The 21,702-nt window shown below is 36.8% G+C and overlaps 2 protein-coding genes across 7 annotated transcripts; one reads left to right on the plus strand and one right to left on the minus strand.

Moving 5' to 3' along the window:
• Positions 1 to 1,208: 1,208 nt before the first annotated feature.
• Positions 1,209 to 2,500, minus strand: LOC109166081 (extracellular ribonuclease LE-like). Its single transcript, XM_019314968.1, has 3 exons — positions 2,334 to 2,500; positions 1,943 to 2,098; positions 1,209 to 1,704 (listed from the first exon to the last, which is right to left on the minus strand). Exons 1-3 carry the CDS (start codon positions 2,451 to 2,453, stop codon positions 1,282 to 1,284), a joined length of 699 nt encoding a protein of 232 aa, XP_019170513.1. The 5' UTR covers positions 2,454 to 2,500; the 3' UTR covers positions 1,209 to 1,281.
• An 8,445-nt stretch (positions 2,501 to 10,945) lies between these two features.
• Positions 10,946 to 16,248, plus strand: LOC109166353 (probable apyrase 6). Of its 6 annotated transcripts, none has more exons than XM_019315319.1 (9): positions 10,946 to 11,851; positions 12,102 to 12,214; positions 13,220 to 13,327; positions 13,788 to 13,842; positions 14,584 to 14,775; positions 14,900 to 14,997; positions 15,138 to 15,334; positions 15,464 to 15,565; positions 16,140 to 16,248. In XM_019315319.1, exons 1-9 carry the CDS (start codon positions 11,239 to 11,241, stop codon positions 16,231 to 16,233), a joined length of 1,572 nt encoding a protein of 523 aa, XP_019170864.1. In that variant the 5' UTR covers positions 10,946 to 11,238; the 3' UTR covers positions 16,234 to 16,248. The 6 variants fall into 6 exon arrangements, with proteins under 6 accessions (XP_019170864.1, XP_019170867.1, XP_019170866.1 ...); XM_019315322.1 differs by having other exon boundaries at positions 15,464 to 15,582; positions 16,140 to 16,168; XM_019315321.1 differs by lacking the exon at positions 16,140 to 16,248 and adding an exon at positions 15,656 to 16,077 and having other exon boundaries at positions 15,464 to 15,582.
• Positions 16,249 to 21,702: the final 5,454 nt, after the last annotated feature.

Raw genomic sequence — 21,702 nt, forward strand, 5'->3', positions numbered from 1 at the left:
AGTAATAGGCCAACACAATCGGAAAATTAAGAGAGTGATTGCCAGAAGAAACAGCTCTCTATTGTTGTGTATGCATGTCAAAAGCTCTCCGCTTTTCAAGGTGTACAATGCCTATTTATACACGTATTAAAGGGACCTAAACTAGGCAAATCTATCTTGCCATAAATAAAGTCGATCTTCCTTTTTAAATACAATTGATCTTCTTTCCTTATAACCTCCGTGTTTTCCACCGCTTTCCGCGAGATCCGCCCCTCAAATCTCTTCTGGATTTGGCTGTATCTTCGCATCCGTCCGAGTCCTCCTCGGAGTCGGCAAATCTTCCCTTCAATCGGCAGACTGAGTAGTTCAGTCGTCCGAACATACCTCCGAGCATGACTCCCATGGTCACTCGGCTACCCCCCTTCAGGTGAACCTACGCTTACTCGGCACTCTGCCCGAGTGCTCGCCCCGGGCCCTATTACTCGGCCACTCCCCAGACTATTAGCACCTCCCATTCGATTCCTGGTTGAGTGTCCCACCTGCCTTGTCGATTGCCCATAAGATTCATCCGACCACTAGGCAGGCTAACCCCATCTCTCATCCTTCCACCTGACTGGCTAACTATGTTACTCATTCATTACCCCCCTCCCCCCGCTAACTCAACTCCGTTACCCATCCGTCTTCCAGACTGGTTATCTTGACCACTCTCCCCCGTCCGATTGCATCCAACATCCTGCAATTAGGTTGGGTGACTTCACCACTCTGTCCCGGTCGACCCCCTGCCTTCGTACTTCTGCTCACACCCTCACCCAGGCTCCTCTGACCGTCTTGCTAGTATTCCAATTGGTATTTCCCCTTCCGCACTCGGCCTATCGGTCGGCTCCACGTCTTCCCAGTTACCTAATTCGACTGGGGATATGCCTGTATCCAATCAAGTTATATGGTCTTTTGTCAGCTAAGGTCACAAGGTGAACACCCCTAGTGCACCTCTAAATAATTGCTACTAGTTTCTCGTAATCAAAGTATTATTATCTTCTTGTATATAATAATGCATGTCTTTTGAATTGTATTGAGTAGTATCAATTTTTATCATCATAATTCGATTTGGGCATAACCTGACATACTATGTTCAATTGTACCCGTGCAAATGACACTGGTTTCTATTCTTGAACTAAAAGGAAATAGGTATTATTAGTCTTTATATTTGTTTTCAATGCAAAGGAGTTTTAAACAAAAATACATTAGTAAAAGATCAAAGAAACATTCAAACATATATGTCCGGTGAGTGGATGAAGACGATGACTAAAACGCAGGGAATTCAACGCTGGAAGCACATTTCCCTTTGGGAAAAACCGGGCACTGGATCAACTCCGAGCCGGAAGAATCAACGCAGATGTAAATCTGGTAAAGCTGGCTGTTCCCATCTGCACCGGCGTTGCATTCCACTCCCGGCGTGTACCCAATCCCATTCTCGACGGCGTTCTTGATGCTGCTCAGGCTGTAGAACCTCCCGTCCGGCTGGATTCCGGCGCCCTCAAGAATCTCCAGGAGGTTGATCTTGCTCTTCAAGTTCAACGCCGCCTTGAAGTATCCGTGTTGGTCGAGAACGGACTCCGAACATGTCCCGTGTTTCTCCCATTCGTGTGCCCAGAACGACGACCCGGTCCCGCTTGGGCACGCCAGGGTCGGCCAGCTCTGTTGCATTCTGCTCATCAAGTCCGAGACCTGAAGATGAAGACAATGACAATATAGTTTAAGAAATCTCGGGCACCGTGGTTTACTAATTTAAGAAATTTTTTGGGCTCTGATCTCTTTTGGATGACGAGGGAATTGAAATCAGCTGTCATTGTGCAAGGGTGTGTACTGAGACAGGAGAAATAAGAAACTGGAGAATTGAAGTAAGCGACCCTGAATTCGGTTTTCGAGGAGAAGTTTAAGGTTAATGGGAGTTTGAATTGGTTACCTTGGATTGAACATAAGGGTTGGTGGAATCACAGTTTGAAGGGTAAGTGCCATCATTGTAATTAGGCCACAATCCATGAATCCCAAAATCTGAGGCTGGCTTTCCTGTTGTGGGGTAGCAACAGCTCTGCTTGGTGTCACAGTATGATCCTGGCCACTGATCAACAACAACATCATCATCATCATCATTCAATTTGATCAGGTTTTCGTTATTACTTTAAACTTTTAGCCAAAAGATCAGAGAACGTAATGGCCCTGTTTGGTAAATGGTGTATAACTAGTACAGTTGATAACATTAGCTGATTGTAGAAAAAGCGTCAAAAGATCAGAGAACGTAATATATATTTCAAAAACTATAATATCAGTCTCTTAGAGGGTTCACATATGCATACCTGTTGAACAAAGTAGAAGAAATCGAAGTCTTGAGAGGCACCGAGAACGAATAAGCATTGTGAGACAAGGAAGAAGTTGATGAAGAAAGAGGATTGAAGAAACCTTGTTGTTGTTGCCATTTATGGTATGTTTGTTTTTGGTTTGGAGTTGGGGATGTCCTTTGGAGTGGTGGGTATGGGTGTATATATAGGGTGAAAATGGAGATGTGAAAGGAAACTCTTTGTATGTGTGAAAGTATGGTTTGTATTATTGGGCTATTGGCGTCTCATCCTTTCTTATCCATGCACCAATATATCCACGCATATCACAAATCATATAATAAATTATAAATTATCATAATAAAATTTGCTTATTATAGTCCCCAAGAATAATTAGGCTTGATTTAGGATTAATTAAAAATTATAGATTTATAGTATGAGAAAAGAGGCGCAAATGATATGAATTCCTAACTCATAAAATCAATCTTCACATTACAAGAGTCTAAAATGATTTGTACAATTAATTTAATTGTGCTAAAAAGTGCTTGTAGTTACAAATTAATCTTCACAATACAATAGTCTAAAATGATCATTTTCGCAGTACAATTAGCTTAATCATGCTAAAAATTGGTCATAGTTATAAATCTAGACGGTTGACTTGATATATGATTAATCGTGCTAAAAAATACTCGTAATTATAAATCTAAATCGTCGACTCGATACATGATAGCTTAATCGTAATGAAAAGTGTCCATAGTTATAGGTCTAGAATGTAGATTCAAATAATACATGTAACATGCACTAATCCAAAGTTGTGGTAGGTTTTGGGCAATAGTTATTGCGTGGATCAAAAACGATGTCGTTTGGCTTTTTTTTTTTTTAACGTGACTTATTGCAATATACATTTGTATAGCTCATAATGTAAATTATTCTAACTTATAAAATACATTATCTTATTTCAGAAGTTTCATTGTTCTAACACATAAAGTACATTATATTATTCTAATTTTTAACACATAAAGTACATTATTCTAACTCATAAAATTCAACAACGTTATTTTGGACCGTGGTGCTCACAATTATGTGGACCATGGTCCACACCAGCAATTTATATCGTGCGCCAGGGCACACATTGCATTGTGCGCCTGGATGCAAAACGACGTTGTTTTGCATTTTTTCTTTTTGAAAATTTCGTTTTTCTGTATTTACTGTTAACTTGTTAAAAAAAATTCTTGTTTTGAAAATGTACATAATTGTATACTAAAATGTACATAATTGTATATGATAATGTACATAATTGTATAACAGAATACACATAGACTTTTAACTGTTAAAAAAATTACGTGTTCAAATGTACATAATTGTATAAAAAATGTACATAATTGTATAACAGAATGTACATAATTGTATAACATAGTGTACATAATTATATAACATAATACATACAATCTGTCACGTCGACTCCCACACAATTTAACAAAATAACGTTGTTTTAAGAGGTGCAAAGCGCACAGTACTATGTGCACCGTGGTGCAGGGTATAACGATTGGTCCACACCATAATTGGCCGGTTTTGGGGGATATTGGAGAGTTCATACTTCATAGCAATATTGTATTGGGCTTCTTAGCCGCTTTTGCTACGATATATGACAAACGTAGTATGGCTAAGGTACGTCCTAAAATCTAACTTGTCCACGAAATCAAGTCGGTAGGGCTTGTTTTTGTCTCATTTAATGTGAAAACTCATTTTTATTTCAAGACAAGCTAAGACACTTTACCTAAAAATGTTTGAAATTGTTGCTAAACAATTAAATGTGTTGTAACCAGTGGCGGAGTCAGGAAGTCGGAATTGGGGGCTAAATTTATAGAGAAAATTTATCATTTTAGTCGATATTAGTACCAAACACATAATATTATTATATATATACCATATATGATTATGCCAATTATTATTGATAATTATTTTTAATTATAGTGTGTGCAATAATATATGAAATATATAATTATATGAGTACAATCGTTAAGATTGTCAAACATTACTTTTGAATTTTTTACATAATACAAAAAATATACAATAGTAAAAAATAGGAAAAATTACACTTTTAATCACTAAATTATAGGGTAATTGAAGAATTCATAATTATTAGTCGTGCTTACTTTTCGTCCCTAAAATATACTCCGTAATTGATGTTGCAAATTTCGTCCCTTTACTAACAAAACATTAGGAACGAAGTATAGTTTGGAAAGGAAGAGTGACCACAACCTGTTATTAAAAGGATGAAATTTGCAACGTCAATTATAGCTTAGGGACGAAAATTGAACATGATCAACAATTATGGATGAATTCTACAATTATCCCATAACTTAGGAACGAAAAATGTAACTTTCGAGTTAATTTAATACTCTGTATATACATAATAGATTATTTAAAAAAAATAGAAGGAGGGCAAAAGTGTAATTTATTCATATTATAATAATATATACCTATATATTTACTAAAAATGGGGGGTGGGGTGGGGTGGGGTGGGGGGGCAGGCCCCCGTTGGGGTAGGGGTGGCTCCGCCCCTGGTTGTAACGCCCTATTAATTTTACTTTCACGGCACATAATTTTGTATCTATTCACCCTTCTCTGCTCTTGTATAATAGTCTGCAAATTATATAAAAGTAAAAAAAAATACCATATGCAATGGGTCATTCGCTCGGGGCAAATTATACTATGAACCAGAAATAAATGTCCATTTTTAATATACTGAAAGTTCATTATTTGGTATACTAGCTATCAAATAATGAACCTTCAGTATACAAATAATGAACATTCAATGTATTAAAAATGAACTTTTATTATCTTGAAAATGTACTTTATGCTAATGGTTTACATTACAATGTGGATCAAGGTCTATTGTATAATGATTGTCCACTCGGCCACCCCTTCCAGGGCCTATGTGTTTTATACTTTTATATTACATTACAAAAATGTTGACCGACCTTCTTAGGTTAGTGTACCTCCTTGCAGTCCTTTGGTGGTTAGGGTCACAAGGTAGGATTTACCATGTACACAGTTTAGGGTAATGACTGCAGGTTTCCTTTGTAACTCAAAAAAATGCGAACAAATTTAGCACATATTAAATAACTATAACTTTAAATAATAGCCGCTCGCATGGGAGAGTCAACCGAGCGCCTATCTAGGTCCTGCGGTCCCAATCGTTGCCGCATTGCTGGTCGGAGTCGCTCAAACGGGCTCGCTCGGTTATCTTCTGGTTCGGGCTCTTCTACCGCCCGGGCATGTGTCTCCTGCCGTGGTTCCTCCATGACCTCGGCCCCCTGCGACCCCAACCTCGAGCGAGCCGAGCGCCTAGTCCGGGGACCGGGCTGAAGCTCGGGCTTGGTCGGCATTGTCGGTTGGTCCGGGGGAGCGGAAGTTGGAGCCGTGTACGCAGGCATGTAAGGCGGATAATTTGCGGGTGGATAATACATCGGAGTCCTTGGCCAACAACCATACTGAGGAGGTGGTACTGGATATGGGTAGTGTCCCGGAAATGGGTACTGCTGGTCGGGTGCTGGATACGTCGGTTGGATATAATTGATCGGGTTGGGAGCCACCGATCGGGGAGGTGAGAGGTTGAGATTCAGGTCGACTGTCTGACCCGGATGCTGTGTATAGTTGTGGTCGGAAGAGCTAGCTTCTTCGTCCTCCGCTGCTTGATACATAAACGGATACATGATGATTGAGGTCAGATACGCGTCTACAATGACTTTTCGTACCGGTCCCCATGGACCGCGCCAAAATGATAGTAGTAATATCCACGTGTTAGCGGTCTAGGTACTGAATGAGAACAAGTAGTAGTAATAAAGGGTCGATTGCCGACTGACTGCGGTCGGGCAACTCTATAAATAGCCTATTGATCGTTCCAAAAGTCCTCCTCACTGTAGCCGCCGTGGATATTTATAGCCTTTGGCCGGAGACAAACCTCAGGCCCACCGGCATGTAATCCACGTAACCTCCACGCGTCTCCACCCGGTGAACCTTCTCTGTCAACGTTTAACATTGCCACGTGCCTCTCTCCAACATCCCTATCTCTTCGGGTGATAACACTGGTCGGGAAGTCTACCGGTCGGGTCCGACCGCCTTGTCACAACAATGCTCGACCCAAGGATCTTTTACAAACTACGAGAAGAGCCACCTTATGTCGGTCGGGATATAAACTACCATCTATAAGGTTCAATATTTTACGAACGAAAATCTGTTGATAAATTAATACCTATAAATTTCAGTAATTTATTGATATATTTTTTATTGATAAATTTAATTTTTCGTGTAGTGTTAGTAATATGACAATTTAGTCATACCACAATCTGTTGATCATGTATTTTTTTTTTTTTAAATACATGAGAAAGGAAAGAGAGATGAAAGAGAAACAAGTGGTTTAAACATACAAGTCTTGTTCAAGCAATGCCAAATTGCCAATGATATGGACAAAGAGCAACATTGTTAGGGAGTGCAGGGGGAGATTACATACACGTTTACAGAGAGCAAAATATGGTAGCTAACAATTTAGAAAAATTGGTGAGGCGTTGAAGAACGACTTGAGAAGTGATTAATACACCACCAACTGACATCACTTGCGGATATTGATAAGGTCACAAAATATCTTGTGAATGCCATGGTTGAACAGACGAATCGACACTTCATTTTAGCTCCATACCATGAAAAGTAAGAAAACTATATTTATATTTTTAATTATTTATTTAACTTAATTGCATTATTTGTGAATAACACTTAACATATTCATTTAAATGCCTTAGAAATCATTGGATGCTTCTAGTTATTTCTGTTCCATTAAGAAAAGTCTATGTATTAGACTCCATTGCATCAAGTGATCGCGAGTTTGAGATTAAGGCCACATTGAATGTGTAAGTACACACACACACACACACACACACACACACACACACACACACACACACACACACACACACACACACACACACACACACACACACACATATATATATATATATATATATATTTATATATATTATATTTTGAGAATTATTAACCATTATTGTTTATAAATTATTTATGATTGTATATTATAGAGCGTTTTGATCGGTTGAAACTTTAGGAGGGAGAAGACCTAAAAACAACGTTGATTGGGTTCACATTGAGGTATATATATCTTTCATATTTCATATTAATATTTTTATTGTTTAACATATTAATATATATACATATTTTCTAGTGTCCTCAACAACCGGGTGGTGTGGAGTGCGGGTATTATGTGATGAGATTCATGTATGAAATATGCACTCAATGTTGGGATTCTGATGATTTGGATATGGTATGTAAAATTTATTAAAAGTAAATAGTATTAAATTACACTTTAGTAATGTTAAAATTAATTATTTGATTTTTTAAATTTTTGTAGGAATTATTCTTTAATAGAAAGCCTTATTCAGAAGCGCAAATTGATGAGGTTCGTGAGATTTGGTCTAAATATTTTACTCAAGAATGTATATAAATTTTTGGAGTTCATACAATTATATAAGTTAGTTGTAATAATGATGTATTGTTGGTACTTATCTAGCTTATTACATATGTGTTGAAGTAGTGTACTTATCTAGCTTATTACATATGTGTTGAAGTAGTGTAGTTTAATTATTTAGTGTTAAAGTGTTGGCGTATTGATGATGTATTGAACTTAGTTGAAGTAGTGTACTTATCTAGCTTATTACACATGTGTTGAAGTAGTGTAGTTTAATTATTTAGTGTTAAAGTGTTGGCGTATTGATGATGTATTGAACTTTAGTTGAAAGCTTTGAAGTGGTAGTGGTTGTGACTGCATGTACAGGATGAAAAATATAATTTTTTGTACAGGAAAAAAACTGGATTTATTAATAAATTAAAATTAAAAAAAAAACAATAATTCACGTCCAAAGTTCTTCAACTTTGGACGCGAATTATCATCTTATTAAAACAAAATGATAAATCGCGTCCAAAGTCGAAGAACTTTGGACGCGATTTACTGACTTTGCGCGTCCAAAGTTGACCAACTTTGGACGCGCAAAGTCAGTAGTCAACAGTCAGATCGGATAAATCGCGTCCAAAGTTCTTCAACTTTGGACGCGATTTATCATTTTTCGCGTCCAAAGTAGCTTTGGACGCGATTTATCATTTTTCGCGTCCAAAGTAGCTTTGGACGCGAATTGTATATACAATTCACGTCCCCGACATCAGCGTCCCAGCTACTATGGACGCGAATGAGGCTTTACTTTGGACGCGAATGACTGTTTCTGTACTAGTGTCGTGTGCTAATGGAGGATAGGGATGGAGTCCTGAGACCTCGTTGGTTAGCTGAGGATCGAAGTTAATATGTGTCATAGGTTGAACTCTCCTACTGATCGAAAAATGATATCAATAAAATTAACAATTTCATGTATTTTACTTTAAAATTGCAAATTAATAAGGAAAAAAATTATGATTTAAATTATCATCCAGTCTATACATGAGTTTGCCTTATTATGAATATGCTTAATCAATAGAATATTGTTCATCTATATTATTTTTTGAACCAAACAATATCTTTACTTCATTTGTTTTTTGTACATTCCATTTTTAGTGGAGTTATTATTATTATTATTATTATTATTATTATTTGGTTGGATAATATTTACTACGAAGAACTTTAAAAGGACAATTAATCAAAAAATATGGTTATCTCAAAAGTAATTCAATAAGAGAGTTAATCAACTCCACATTTGAGTAGAGGAGGCCAATACATGTGAATAAAAATAAGTCATAACTAATTATAAAATAATATTGATTATATCCTTTTTTTTTTTTTTTTTGTGATGAGAAGAACTCGCAGACATTATTAATAATTGAAGGTATACACTAAGTAAATTCCGTTCAGGTGTAATAGTTCAAATATCGCACTAAACATGAAAGAAAGCCAATTATGCATTATTTATATGGTGAATTTGTTAGGATCGAAACGAGTACACAACACCAAATTTACAATAGCAACTTAAACCGGAAATATTAAGAATAAATTCTAGCGTATGATTTAAAATAAATCATACACAGCAAAGAAAAATTGAAGAAGAATTTTTTCTATATTGGCAAAAGGATAAAACAATAGGAATTACAAATATAACTCTCTATTTTCTCTCTACAGAATTTGCTATGCTACTGGAAATTTTCGGATGGGATAATACAAATGAATGAAGGATGCTGCCTATTTATAATACCAAAAAGGTCTAGAGAATTCTTAAGTATTTAATATAATATTAAATGCCTAGAACTTGCCATGCAAGAAAAACTTCTCCTGCAAATTTTCCCAAAGCAAATCTAGCCCCATGCTTTTCCCTTAGGCAACCTCCTCCCAAGTCCCTTAGGAAACCTCCACCCAAGTTCCTTAGGAAACCTCCTCCCAAGTCCCTTAGGCAAACCTCCTCCCAAGTCCCTTAGAAAACCTCTACCCAATTCCTTTGGGAAATCTCCTCCCAAAATCATCCCAGGCTTTTCCCTTAGGCAACCTCCTCCCAAGTCCCATAGGAAACCTCCACCCAATTCCTTTGAAATCTCCTCCCAAAATCATCCCAGGCTTTTCCCTTAGGCAACCTCCTCCCAAATTCCTTAGGAAACCTCCACCCAAGTTCTTTAGGAAACCTCCTCCCAAGTTCCTTAGGCAAACCTCCTCCCAAGTCCCTTAGGAAACCTCCACCCAATTCTTTTGGGAAATCTCCTTCCAAAATCATCCCAGGCAAAACTTCTGCCCATCCACATTTTGACTTTAATATTTACAGAATTGTTAGGACCCAACCAGAATGATGGCAAGTCACAAATTCACAATTTAATAAGGAAAGTTGAATTTAAAATTGGTAAATAATTAAAGAAAATACTACACAAACTTTGCCAAGTATCTTAGACTATCCTCATCCAACAATTGAACCCTTTTAAGATGATGTGGAAGGTAATGTAATTTATTATTATTATTATTATTATTATTATTATTATTATTATTTTGTTTTATTTTGTTAGCTTATGTGACTTGCAAGTCTGACTTTTATAGTTTTATATTCCAATTCACGGTAATCAATGAATATAAAAAATTTATTGCCATGTCAAATAGTGAAAGGTTTTGGTGAAAATTTTAATCCCTATAGCTTTATCTTTATACGAAATATATAGGCCAATATCTCATACGATCTTGTTGAGTTGCTAATTTTAAAATTTAGTGACAAAAATAGGTTACTTTTGATAAAATAGAGTACTAGAAGAGTACAAATCAAAGAATAAAAAGTAATTTGAATTTATCAAATGATAAATAATTTAAACGATATTCTTATTAGATTTATGTGACTCGCAAGCTTGTTATAATTTGTAAAAAATACTTTTAAAAAAAATAAAATTTGTCAGTATAACTTTAACATAGACGTCATAATTTATACCTTAAATAATATTATAATTATGTTGTTAATGTGTAAATATATGAAACTTTTATCTTCTTTTTTTTTCCGGTTATCATAATATTGATCATTTATCGTTAGCTAATAACTAACTTAGTTGGGGTTATACTAACAAGAATTTTTAAGACCCTATATATATACCCCAAATAATTGGAGGAATAGACTTTAAAAAGGAAAAAAAAAAATCAGCGAATTCGCTCACCGGAATCCGGACCCGCCTAGACTGGTCCGGAGAAATCGCACCGTGTTATAAACCTCCGAATCGCCGTCGGCGTGATTAAAAAACACCAAGACAGAAAGAGGACCGGAAAACAGGGACCGTTCTGACAGGGAGAGGGGGAATTTTTTCTGAAAAATAGCCCCCTCGATCTCCGATCACCGTTCCGGTGAACCTAGGAGACGGCAGAGAGGGAAGATCCTCGAATTGGCGCATATGTGTCAAGGATTCTCATTTTTTGATGCGCCGATCGAATGCCCGGACAGCGAGCAATAGCACCGACGAGGTGAGAAAGGACGACTATCGCGAAATGGATGCCGTCAAGCTCCAGTTCCGGCCTCCCCGATCCGCTTTCCGGAACCCTGCCCGGAACAGCCAGAAATCGAAACTCATATTCTATGTTTCGGTTGTGTTACTTCTAGCGTTTTTTTGTTACATTTTCGTTTTCTCTAAAAATATTAGAGCTAGATATGCGGTAAAGACGAATTACGGGATTGTGATCGATGGCGGAAGTACGGGAACGAGGATACACGTGTTTGAGTACGAGGTCAGGAATGGGAAGCCGTTGTTTGATTTTGGGGAAAAAGGTTTACATTCGATGAAGGTGAATCCGGGGCTTTCGGCGTATGCGGAGGAGCCGGAGATGGCGGCACCGGCGATTGCTGAATTGGTGGAGTTTGCGAAGAAGAAGGTGCCGAGGAAATTTTGGGGCAGAACAAAAATTCGGCTCATGGCTACTGCAGGGATGAGGTTATTGGAGTCTGAGGTGCAGGACAGGATTCTGAATGTATGCCGGAAGGTCTTGAGGGATTCTGGTTTTATATTCCGGGATGATTGGGCTTCTGTTATATCAGGTATATGAAAAATGGCTTGCAAAAGTTTGATCATTACATATTTACATCAATTGGCATGGCTTTTATCTGAGTAAACAAATTACCAGAATCTATGATGGCATATCAGCTCCATTGTAAATAACTGCCTAAGTATTTCTATATTTTTGCAAGCTATGCCTTGAAATTAGAAGTTTCCTGCATCAGTGTTTTCATTACAGGTTTAGTCTTTGATTTAAATTACTTAAGTTTAACAATGCATTTCTTGGTTTAGGCTCTGATGAAGGGGCATATGCTTGGGTTGTTGCTAATTATGCCCTTGGAACTCTTGGTGGCAATCCTCAGCAAACAACAGGAATTATTGAACTTGGTGGCGCGTCAGCTCAGGTTTAAATTTCAGCTTTTTAAGTTTTGTTCTTTCAAGTATGAATGTGTTTTTGTGTGATTACAAACATGTACAGAGTGTGCATCTAACCCCTTGTTAGGAGGTTTGGATAGGTTATATGTACAAGAGTTATAATTATGTTACTATGAGAGTGGAACCCAGGACCTCAAGTCACAATTTATCTCCCTCTTGACCATTTTCTGTCAAAGAGACAAATTGTATGATGAAATTCTAGTTAGTTGTGCTTCTCCCTTATTTTTCATATATCTTTATGTCCCTTGTTATCAACATATCAGGGGCAATATTTGCATTCATTTGCCAAATGCTAAAATAAAAGCACGAGGGTATCTAACTTGCACTAGTTATGTTACATGTCAACCAACTCAACTCAAGCATACCCTAATTCCAATCTGTGGTTGACTACATGGATTATATCTCATTCAACCCAAATAAGCACTAAATCCACCATGATCCATTGAGTTTTCTTATCTTTCTTCAAAACTTAAGTTCAAATAATGGTCTACCTCTTCACTCCTATCTGCCGTTACTACCATGCGATCACTCATTGTAATTGTTGCATCCAAAGGCTGTGTATTGAATATGTTCAGACTATCCCAATTGATTTTTTTTATCAAGTATCTTAAATTGCATTGCTTATATCTTCCTTCAAATGAAGTCATTTGTAATATGGGCCTTTCTTGTATTCATACATCCATTTTTTCAATCATAGTCTTTTTGTGTGTGTGTGTGTGGATATTTTACATCATTGCTCCCTAGATATCATCATAAGCATAGCAAGCCCAGTGGCCTTTCAATAAGATTTTCTTATAATTCATACATCCTAATGTTTACATTGAGCATGTTACACTTGAACCATGTATCACCATACTTTACCCCTTCTGTTTGTATGAGACTATGAGAGTGAGTATCATCAATTCTGATATAGTGGATACTAGCATTGGATTACGACTGTTAATTTATTATGATCTACTGTTATGAATTTTCAGGTTACCTTTGTTTCTAGCGAGCCTTTTCCCCCGGAATACTCAACTAAAATTAAGTTTGGGAATCATACTTACAGCCTTTACAGTCACAGCTTACTTCATTTTGGTCAGGTATTGCCCGTGCTGAAATGGTAGTGATTGCTTGTAGCTCATATATTCATTGTCTATTGTACCTGTATGATGTGTCTAGTGCTAGCTCATCTATATTCATTGCTTGGCCTTTCTCTCGGCAAGAACTGTGAAGATAGCTGTCACGTACCTCACTTAGTTGTTGAGGTTGCAGAATTGCCTATTGATTTAAAATATTATATTGTTATGCCTTTTTTTGTTCAATAATTGTTTTCTGGAGGAGGCTAAGCGATTTCGGATTGTCCAGAAAAACATAGAATAGTCAAACGTGAAAAGTATAGATGAGTTCTTTTGAAATTAGTATGTATTTCTTTTATGTTGTTTTCTATTCTGAGTTATTTTACTTCTGATAAATTGTTTAATGAGTGGAGGTGGAAATGTGGAACCTTATGAACACTTTGCATGAGACATATACTAATCTATGGCTTGGGAAGTATTGCAGAATGTTGCATTTGACTCATTGCGGGAGTCCCTAACTGCAAGAGGGAATGATCTAGGTAAGTGAAATGCTTTTTTGTTGGTAATTTTGTGTCTTTGTCAGGGGATAACTTTTGAATATTGCAAGTGACTGTAGGATTTTGTATTTTTATCAGTTGTTTTTCTGTAATAAAGGAAAATAAATAAATATAGAACCAGTTAAGTGTAGTTGTGAAGTGTGTATGCTCTTTCTTTTCCTCAAAAGTGCTAATTTATGCTTTGCTAGAATTTGGAGTTCTGGATACCATTTCTTGTCTGGAACTAAGGAAACAATTGTTTGCTCGCAATGGGCCTCCGTGAAAATCTAAATGATCAAAGGTTTTGGCTTGCTTGTACATGTACAAGCACACATAATAATGTTCAAAATTCATAGTTTTCTTTTAAAAGCTTTTCTATAAGATGATTTTCAATCCACACGGAGTTTCAGTTTCATAGCCTCAATGATGTCAGCTTTTGTATTTCAGGGATAACATTCTTTTCTTGATGCATGATAATTTAGCAGTTGAGGGTGGACTCTCTCTCTCTCTCTCTCACATACATATACACTCTCTCTCTCTTTTTGATGGATTGCAGTATTACACTTAGATGATATAGTCAAATTTCAGGGTTAGCTATTGAGAAAGGTTCCTAGATAACTTTTAATTCATGAATGCTATTTTCTAACCAATTGATTGTCGGCTTGTGGCTTAAGCTTGTAAAGACTCCATAAAAAAAATGATGCATATTCTTAAGGTTTTTACTTTATCTCACCACTAATGCAGCTATTGACTCCCTTCAAAGTGCTAAAGCAATGGATCCTTGCACCCCTAGAGGGTATGCACGTGAAACAGAACCATGGTTATTTTCCCCTAGTTATTCTGCTGAAAAGAGTAGATATCTATCAACACTGAATCCCATTGGTAACTTCACTGAGTGCCGATCTGCTTCGCTGTTGTTGTTGCAGAAAGGCAAAGGTATGCTTCTGTTTTCTTTTATGTAAAAAAGCATTCAATTTCAATTGTTTTATTTGCCTCTCAGAATTGACCATCATGTTGCTTTAATGCAAATGGATGATGCTTTTGTTATTGTGACATGCAGAAAAGTGCCCACATAAAAGTTGCGATGTTGGTTCAGCATTTATACCAAAGCTACAGGGAAGATTTTTGGCTACTGAAAATTTCTTCCATACTTCTAAGGTTGCAATTAATTCTTTCCTGTTTGACTATACTAGTGCACATTGATGAACAGAAGTATTTCATCATGTTTTTCGTGTTTTAAACCTTGCTCCATTCCCTAAGACCGATTTTAATGCCATTTTCTTCTCTATTCTGAACAGTTCTTTGGATTGTCCCCAAAGGCATTTCTTTCTGAAATGATGGTTGCTGGGAAAAGATTTTGTGAAGAAGATTGGTCAAAGTTGAGGACGGAATACCACTCACTAGCAGAGGAGGATATGCTTCATTATTGCTTCTCCTCAGCGTATATCGTGGCCTTACTTCACGACAGTCTTGGAATTGCTTTAGATGATGAAAGGTACTACTACTCGTATAGTCATATAAAAGCAAAAGATCCATTTCCAGTATAATACTCAAAAAGTAATCAAACTGTGATCTAGTTTCCACATATACCATCACATTCTAATTGAAACGCGACATTGAGCAGGATTGGATACGCTAATCAAGCGAACAACATCCCCCTTGACTGGGCACTAGGAGCATTCATCTTGCAGAGTAACTCCGATCTGGATGAAGAGTCCTCCAAGTGGTTTGCATTCATGTTCGGTGATGACTTGTCTATTTCAATACTCGTGCTTGGCATTTCCATTTTGTTGATTTTTGTGACATTGTATGTAAGGAAGTGGAGAAATCCTCAGTTGAAGACTGTGTATGATCTGGAGAAAGGAAAGTATATAGTTAAACGCGTTTCTAGGTACTCATAGCTTATCTCCTCCTTCAATAGGAGAGACTAAACGCGATCCCAAGGAGGACACGATCCAATTGGACTGGACATCACCCATTCACCCCCGCCCTTTTTTGCCTGCCCGATTCAGTCGAAGCCATCCGTGCAAAAGGGCTTATTTTATGGACACAAAACTAAGTTGTTGTAGATAGTATAGACAGCAGAATGTAGGGAGAAGCATGCTGTGACTGTTGAGGATAAATGGATAATTGGCCTGTGTATTCAAATAGTGTTACTGTATAATGTTTACTTCTGTGAATTCATTTCCATATTGAGTGTCATTATATACACTATCAATACGGAATGTTCTTTTTTGATGTGTTGATCGATAATTAGTTAAGGGGTTAACGTTTTTTATTTTTTATTTTGGATTTTCCAGGGGGCGTAAGGTAGAAAAGTATTTGGTGACGTGCTTTTTAGGATTGCTGTGTATACATTTTGTGTATAAGTTTTCGTGTATTAGCTTTCCATGAGAATGTGTGATTGAGAGGGTGAGGATTTCGTGTATAAGTTTTCTGGTGAGAATGAATGATTGAAAGTGATAGTCAAAATGAAATTTGTAATATCGCTAAGGAAAATGATAACTGTTATATTTTGAAGAATGAAATTTCTGGTGCAAAATCACATCTATTTTTAAATTAATCGGAACATGTGTAGCGGGAATTAATCAATTATTATAAAATAGAGTAAGAAGTCACCGTATTTATATAACGATTTTGAAAAACTTAATATAAAATTTGTGTACACGATGAGATAATATTTCAATGACAATTCTGCATCTCAAAGTTACGCAAATTATGCTGTGCAACCGAATGCACCTTGCAAGGTGCATACGGTTGCAAAACGGCGCCGTTTTGGTTAAAAAAACGCGCGTCCCACTTAAAGGAGAAATCAGGTTCGATTCCCGGCAATAGCATTTTTATATATCCAGAAATTCATAACTATATAATCACAATTTCATAACTATATATCCAGAATTTCATAACTATATATCCACAGTGAATGAATGAATTAAAAATCCACAATGAATGAATGAATGAAGTAAAAATCCACAATGAATGAATGAATGAAGTAAAAATCCACAATGAATGAACTAAATATCCACAATATATGATTGAACTAAATATCCACAATGAATGAACTAAATATCCATAAATTCATAACTATATAACCACAATTTCATAACTATATATCCAGAATTTCATAACTATATATCCACAGTAATGAATGAAGTAAAAATCCACAATGAATGAATGAATGAAGTAAAAATCCACAATGAATGAATGAATGAATTAAAAATCCACAATGAATGAACTAAATATCCACAATATATGATTGAACTAAATATCCACAATGAATGAACTAAATATCCATAAATTCATAACTATATAACCATAATTTCATAACTATATATCCACAATTTCATAACTATATATCCACAATAATGCTATTACTGAGAGTCGAACCTGATTTTTTTTTTTAAAGTGGGACGCGCGTTTTTAATCAAAACGACGTCGTTTTGAACCGTATGCACCATGCGCATGGTACATTCGGTTGCACAGCATAACTATTGTCAAAGTTATTGGTCGGCCTATATGAGGTTAGCCCAAGAGCAATTCTACTATCCTTATATCATGAAATCATAAATCAGGAGTTCACAGTGCATTGTGAATTTTGATGCATTTTTATACTCTATCGTATGCACTTTGGTATGCTTCGGACGAATACACACTATTTACCAGTGTGTGCACTTGTGTTGTGTACATATAGACTATTTGCACTTTTGTGCACTCACGTGGTTGTTTTTGTGCATTATATATTGGTTTTTCAATTTTTTGTCACTGAAAATGCACCGAAACTCCACCGAAACCACAAAACAATAGAATGCACACAACACATAACAACCCATACAAATGCACACTAACCATCAGCTCCGAGAACACACATCCCGTCCCACACCACACCAATTGCCCAACACTCCCCTGAACCACGAACGTACCAGTTCACAAAACGACAAAGCATACTTAGCTAAAACACACAAAACAAAACCCACTAGTGCACACAACGACCCTCTACACCCGCCACCCCAGAACACCATACTCAAACGACGTAAAAAAAACACACAAAAAACGTGCCTACACCTACTGACTCCATTGCTTGAAACTTCTGTCGAAAACCACCACAAATAATTGTATAGAAGCTAGAAGATAAAAATGCAATCTTACCATAATTAAAACACTATAACCAAAGAAGATATATGCATAAAATATTAAAAAGATTTTAAAAGCATTCATATTTACAATAAAACTCATGCTAATTAATGATATGAAAAAAAAAAAAAAAAAAAAAAAAGGAAAGTGGAAGAAAAGATCACAATCGTTAAAATGTCAAGAATGGACAATCCAGATGTATTCTTAGTTCTCATCTAAGGAAGAATTCTTATGCCAAAGACCTTATGGTCAAGTGGCATAATTGTGGCTCTCTCAAATAGGAGGTCTCGCGTTCAAATCCTAATAGATGCATGCACTGTAGTGCAATGTTTTAATACATTTTATCGAGTTGAAGCATGCAATCCGAACTAAGGACGGGTTTTTGGGGTTAGCTCGCTCTCCGACCCTTTGTCCCGACCATTGTAGCACGTACATGTGTCGCCCAAGGGGTATGATGACTTATCCTCACCTTCCTCTGGCTCTCCGACCCTTTGTCCCGGCCATTGTAGCACATGTGTTGCCCAAGGGACATGATGACTTATCCTCACCTTCCTCTGGCTCTCCGACCCTTTGTCTCGGTCGCTGTAGCACATGTGTCGCCCAAGCATGATGACTTACTGTAGCACATGTGTCGCCCGAGGGGCAAGATGACTTATCCTCACCTTCCTCTGGGTTATCATCGGCCGTCTGTTCAGGGTTCCAAACTTAATGATAGTAGGAAATGACATAACGGAGTGACTGATGACCAACACTTATTAGCAATTTCGGCTAGCACATGTGTCGCCCAAGGGGCAAGATGACTTATCCTCACCTTCCTCTGGGTTATCATCGGCCGTCTGTTCAGGGTTCCAAACTTAATGATAGTAGGAAATGACATAACGGAGTGACTGATGACCAACACTTATTAGCAATTTCGGCTAGCACATGTGTCGCCCAAGGGGCAAGATGACTTATCCTCACCTTCCTCTAGGTTATCATCGGCCGTCTATTCCGGGTTCCAAACTTAATGATAGTAGGAAATGACAGAACGGAGTGACTGATGACCAACACTTATTAGCAATTTCGGCTTCATGCAGACGAGTTGCAGCATGCAATCCGAACTAATAAGGACGAGTTTTTGAGGTTAGCTCACTCTCCGACCCTTTGTCCTGTCCATTGTAACATGTGTGTCGCCCAAGGGACATGATGACTTATCCTCACCTTCCTCAGGCTTATCACGGACAATTTGTTCAGGGTTCCAAACTTAATGATGGTGGAGAATGATGGGTATTGGACGGAACGGAGTGACGGGAGCGTAGTGAATTGAAGTTCACATAGCGAAGTTTAACGGTTATTCAGGTTACGTTTTACCTAGTTTGTTACGTAATGCAGAGTGGGTCAGGGTGGCCGACGCAGCACCCACGTCGTACGATTGATGGATACAATAATTTTGACATTTTGTAACGTACCATACTTAGGGTTGCATATAAATATGATGCTTGACTTGGATGCTCTACCATCATAATTAATAAAAGAACATTTTATGGACATTGCCGAATTACCTAAATCTTGTTCACTTTCGGCCATTTATTTTTTATTTTTGTTCTGATTTATCTCAACAATGATTATAAACTTTGTGAATAGACCAACAACAACGGGAGAGTTTCTCGTCGATAGGGAGATGGCAAATTAAAGGTATTGAAGGATTATATGGAACATTATATATATCTATGAGCTAGGAATTGAAGGATTATTCTGAGATGGAGACAATGGTGGGGCACTGCAAAGAGAATGTAGCCATAAACACAAGCTTAAAGCTTCTTGAACCATATAAAATTGCAGAAAAAGGTGAAAATTAAAGAAGATCCTGCAACTTAGACTGTCTGATCTAGTCTAACAAATGATCTCCAACAAGTATATATATGTTCATTACCTTTTCCATAGTTTATAATACATCATCAAGTTTTAAGAAATCATGATTACAAAACTAAGAGAAATAGAATGATTCTCTAGCTCGATCGAGAGAATAGTTGAAGAATCTTTCGTAGATAAATGTTAAGTCCAAGAAGCTTATTAGTCACAAAAATGATGAAATCTGAGAATATATCCAATTAACTGTTTAAATTCCAATCAAAGATGTAAAGGAGGTGCATGGCAGCTAACTTTAGTATTACAATGTGTATCTAATAAGTACACCAACATTAAACTTATCTGTACGGTCCAAAAGCAAACTACAAGGTCCCACAAAACTCCAATTAATCTCCTTCATAATCATTTTTGTTTTATATTTTGTTTCCATGTTTTCTGTTTATATGACAATTCTAGTATAAACTATATATTATAGTAGAAGATAAGAACATTGATAAAAACTTGTAAATAAAGTTTGAGAGTAATTGGATGAAGTATGGAATAAGCTTAGCTTGAATCACTTTGAGGGTTTGGGAGTTGTGAGTAGTGTATTAATGTAGTCTTGATGAATTGCAAAAGCCTTTCTAGATGGTCGAGCGGTATGACTGTGGCTTTCTTAAATAGGAGGTTACAAATTTGAATTTCAATAAGAAAATTGACTCGGCTTGAATGATGAAAATGATTCATTTTTCACAGACTAAAAATGACTGAGTTGAGCTACTTGAAGAATTTTAAATGTAGGTGGTAGGAGCTACAAAGGAATTAGCCTAAAAATAAAACCTTAAAAGATGAGGTATGTATACCTTGTACCAATGTAGGATACCCCACCAAATCTCATGAATTGCAATATATATATATATATATATATATATATAATTAAAACATCTATCATAACACTCCACCTTTAGAATGTTCCAATCAACTTGCATGTGGCATACCAATTTTAAAACCATAAACAAAAGGGAGGTGATGATGATAAAGAAAAAGGCATGCAGTCTATATAGTTCAAAACTAAAAAGAAAGAAACAATAAGAGCCAGTTTTCTGCCATGAAGATAAAGAGAGAAAACAAAAGCATAAAGAACACACACACACTTAACACTAGAAATCCAAGACTGCCATTTTTGTTGCATTGAGAACAGAGCTTAGAATTCTAAAGTGAGTTTTCATCAGAGCATGAAGCCAGTGTTTGGTGGGGGGAAGGGGGGGGGGGGGGGGCAGATATGTTCTATTCCCCTTTTGCTCCTTTTTCCCATCACATTTTGCTTTTATCACTACTACTTGCCCTATACTAGTTTTTGAAGCTTGGCTGCTAACCCTAGCTCTCTCACAATAATCCTTAATAACTAAGGAATAATGGTTTATGATAATTTATTAATGCGTAAATACTCGTGAGAAGTAAAAAAGTTCTTGGTTTAGCTAGTAAGTAGTAACATCGAGCAGCTTATAAATGTGAAACTAACATACCCTGTTTAAAATTGCTAGCCGGAGTAAATGTCAGTGTCAAACGCTTATCACTATGCAGTTTAACATTGATAAAGTGAATGACAGCCTCGGATGCTTATTAATTAATAGGCTAAAATTATAATTAGCAGTGAAGACATAACTTTAAAGAATCCACACCATACCAGCAACAAGAAGTTCATATCGTGCTAGGCTTCGAATCCACACAAGCAACATGATATTCTTCGAACTCGACCCTCAATATAAACAATTCTTACTATTTTAGCACCCAATGTACACATAAGCATGGTTTAAATTTAATTTGGTGATGTGGCAACATATGGGTGCCAGTCAAAATGACTGAAATCTGATTTGGTCCTTCCTTAAAAAGGAAATTAAAGGA

Source organism: Ipomoea nil, unplaced genomic scaffold, assembly GCF_001879475.1.
Source record: "Ipomoea nil cultivar Tokyo-kokei standard unplaced genomic scaffold, Asagao_1.1 scaffold3087, whole genome shotgun sequence".
Taxonomy (NCBI): domain Eukaryota; kingdom Viridiplantae; phylum Streptophyta; class Magnoliopsida; order Solanales; family Convolvulaceae; genus Ipomoea; species Ipomoea nil.

Bases quoted from the DNA above. Each gene is read 5' to 3' on its own strand.
- LOC109166081 (XM_019314968.1), bottom strand. From the start codon at position 2,453: ATGGCAACAACAACAAGGTTTCTTCAATCCTCTTTCTTCATCAACTTC. The intron at 2,099-2,333 runs GTATGCATATGT...GTTGTTGATCAG, and splicing joins TCTTCTACTTTGTTCAACAG to TGGCCAGGATCATACTGTGA. The intron at 1,705-1,942 runs GTAACCAATTCA...CTTCATCTTCAG, and splicing joins ACCCTTATGTTCAATCCAAG to GTCTCGGACTTGATGAGCAG.
- LOC109166353 (XM_019315317.1), top strand. From the start codon at position 11,239: ATGCGCCGATCGAATGCCCGGACAGCGAGCAATAGCACCGACGAGGTG. The intron at 13,843-14,583 runs GTAAGTGAAATG...CCACTAATGCAG, and splicing joins TGCAAGAGGGAATGATCTAG to CTATTGACTCCCTTCAAAGT. The intron at 14,776-14,899 runs GTATGCTTCTGT...TGTGACATGCAG, and splicing joins GTTGTTGCAGAAAGGCAAAG to AAAAGTGCCCACATAAAAGT.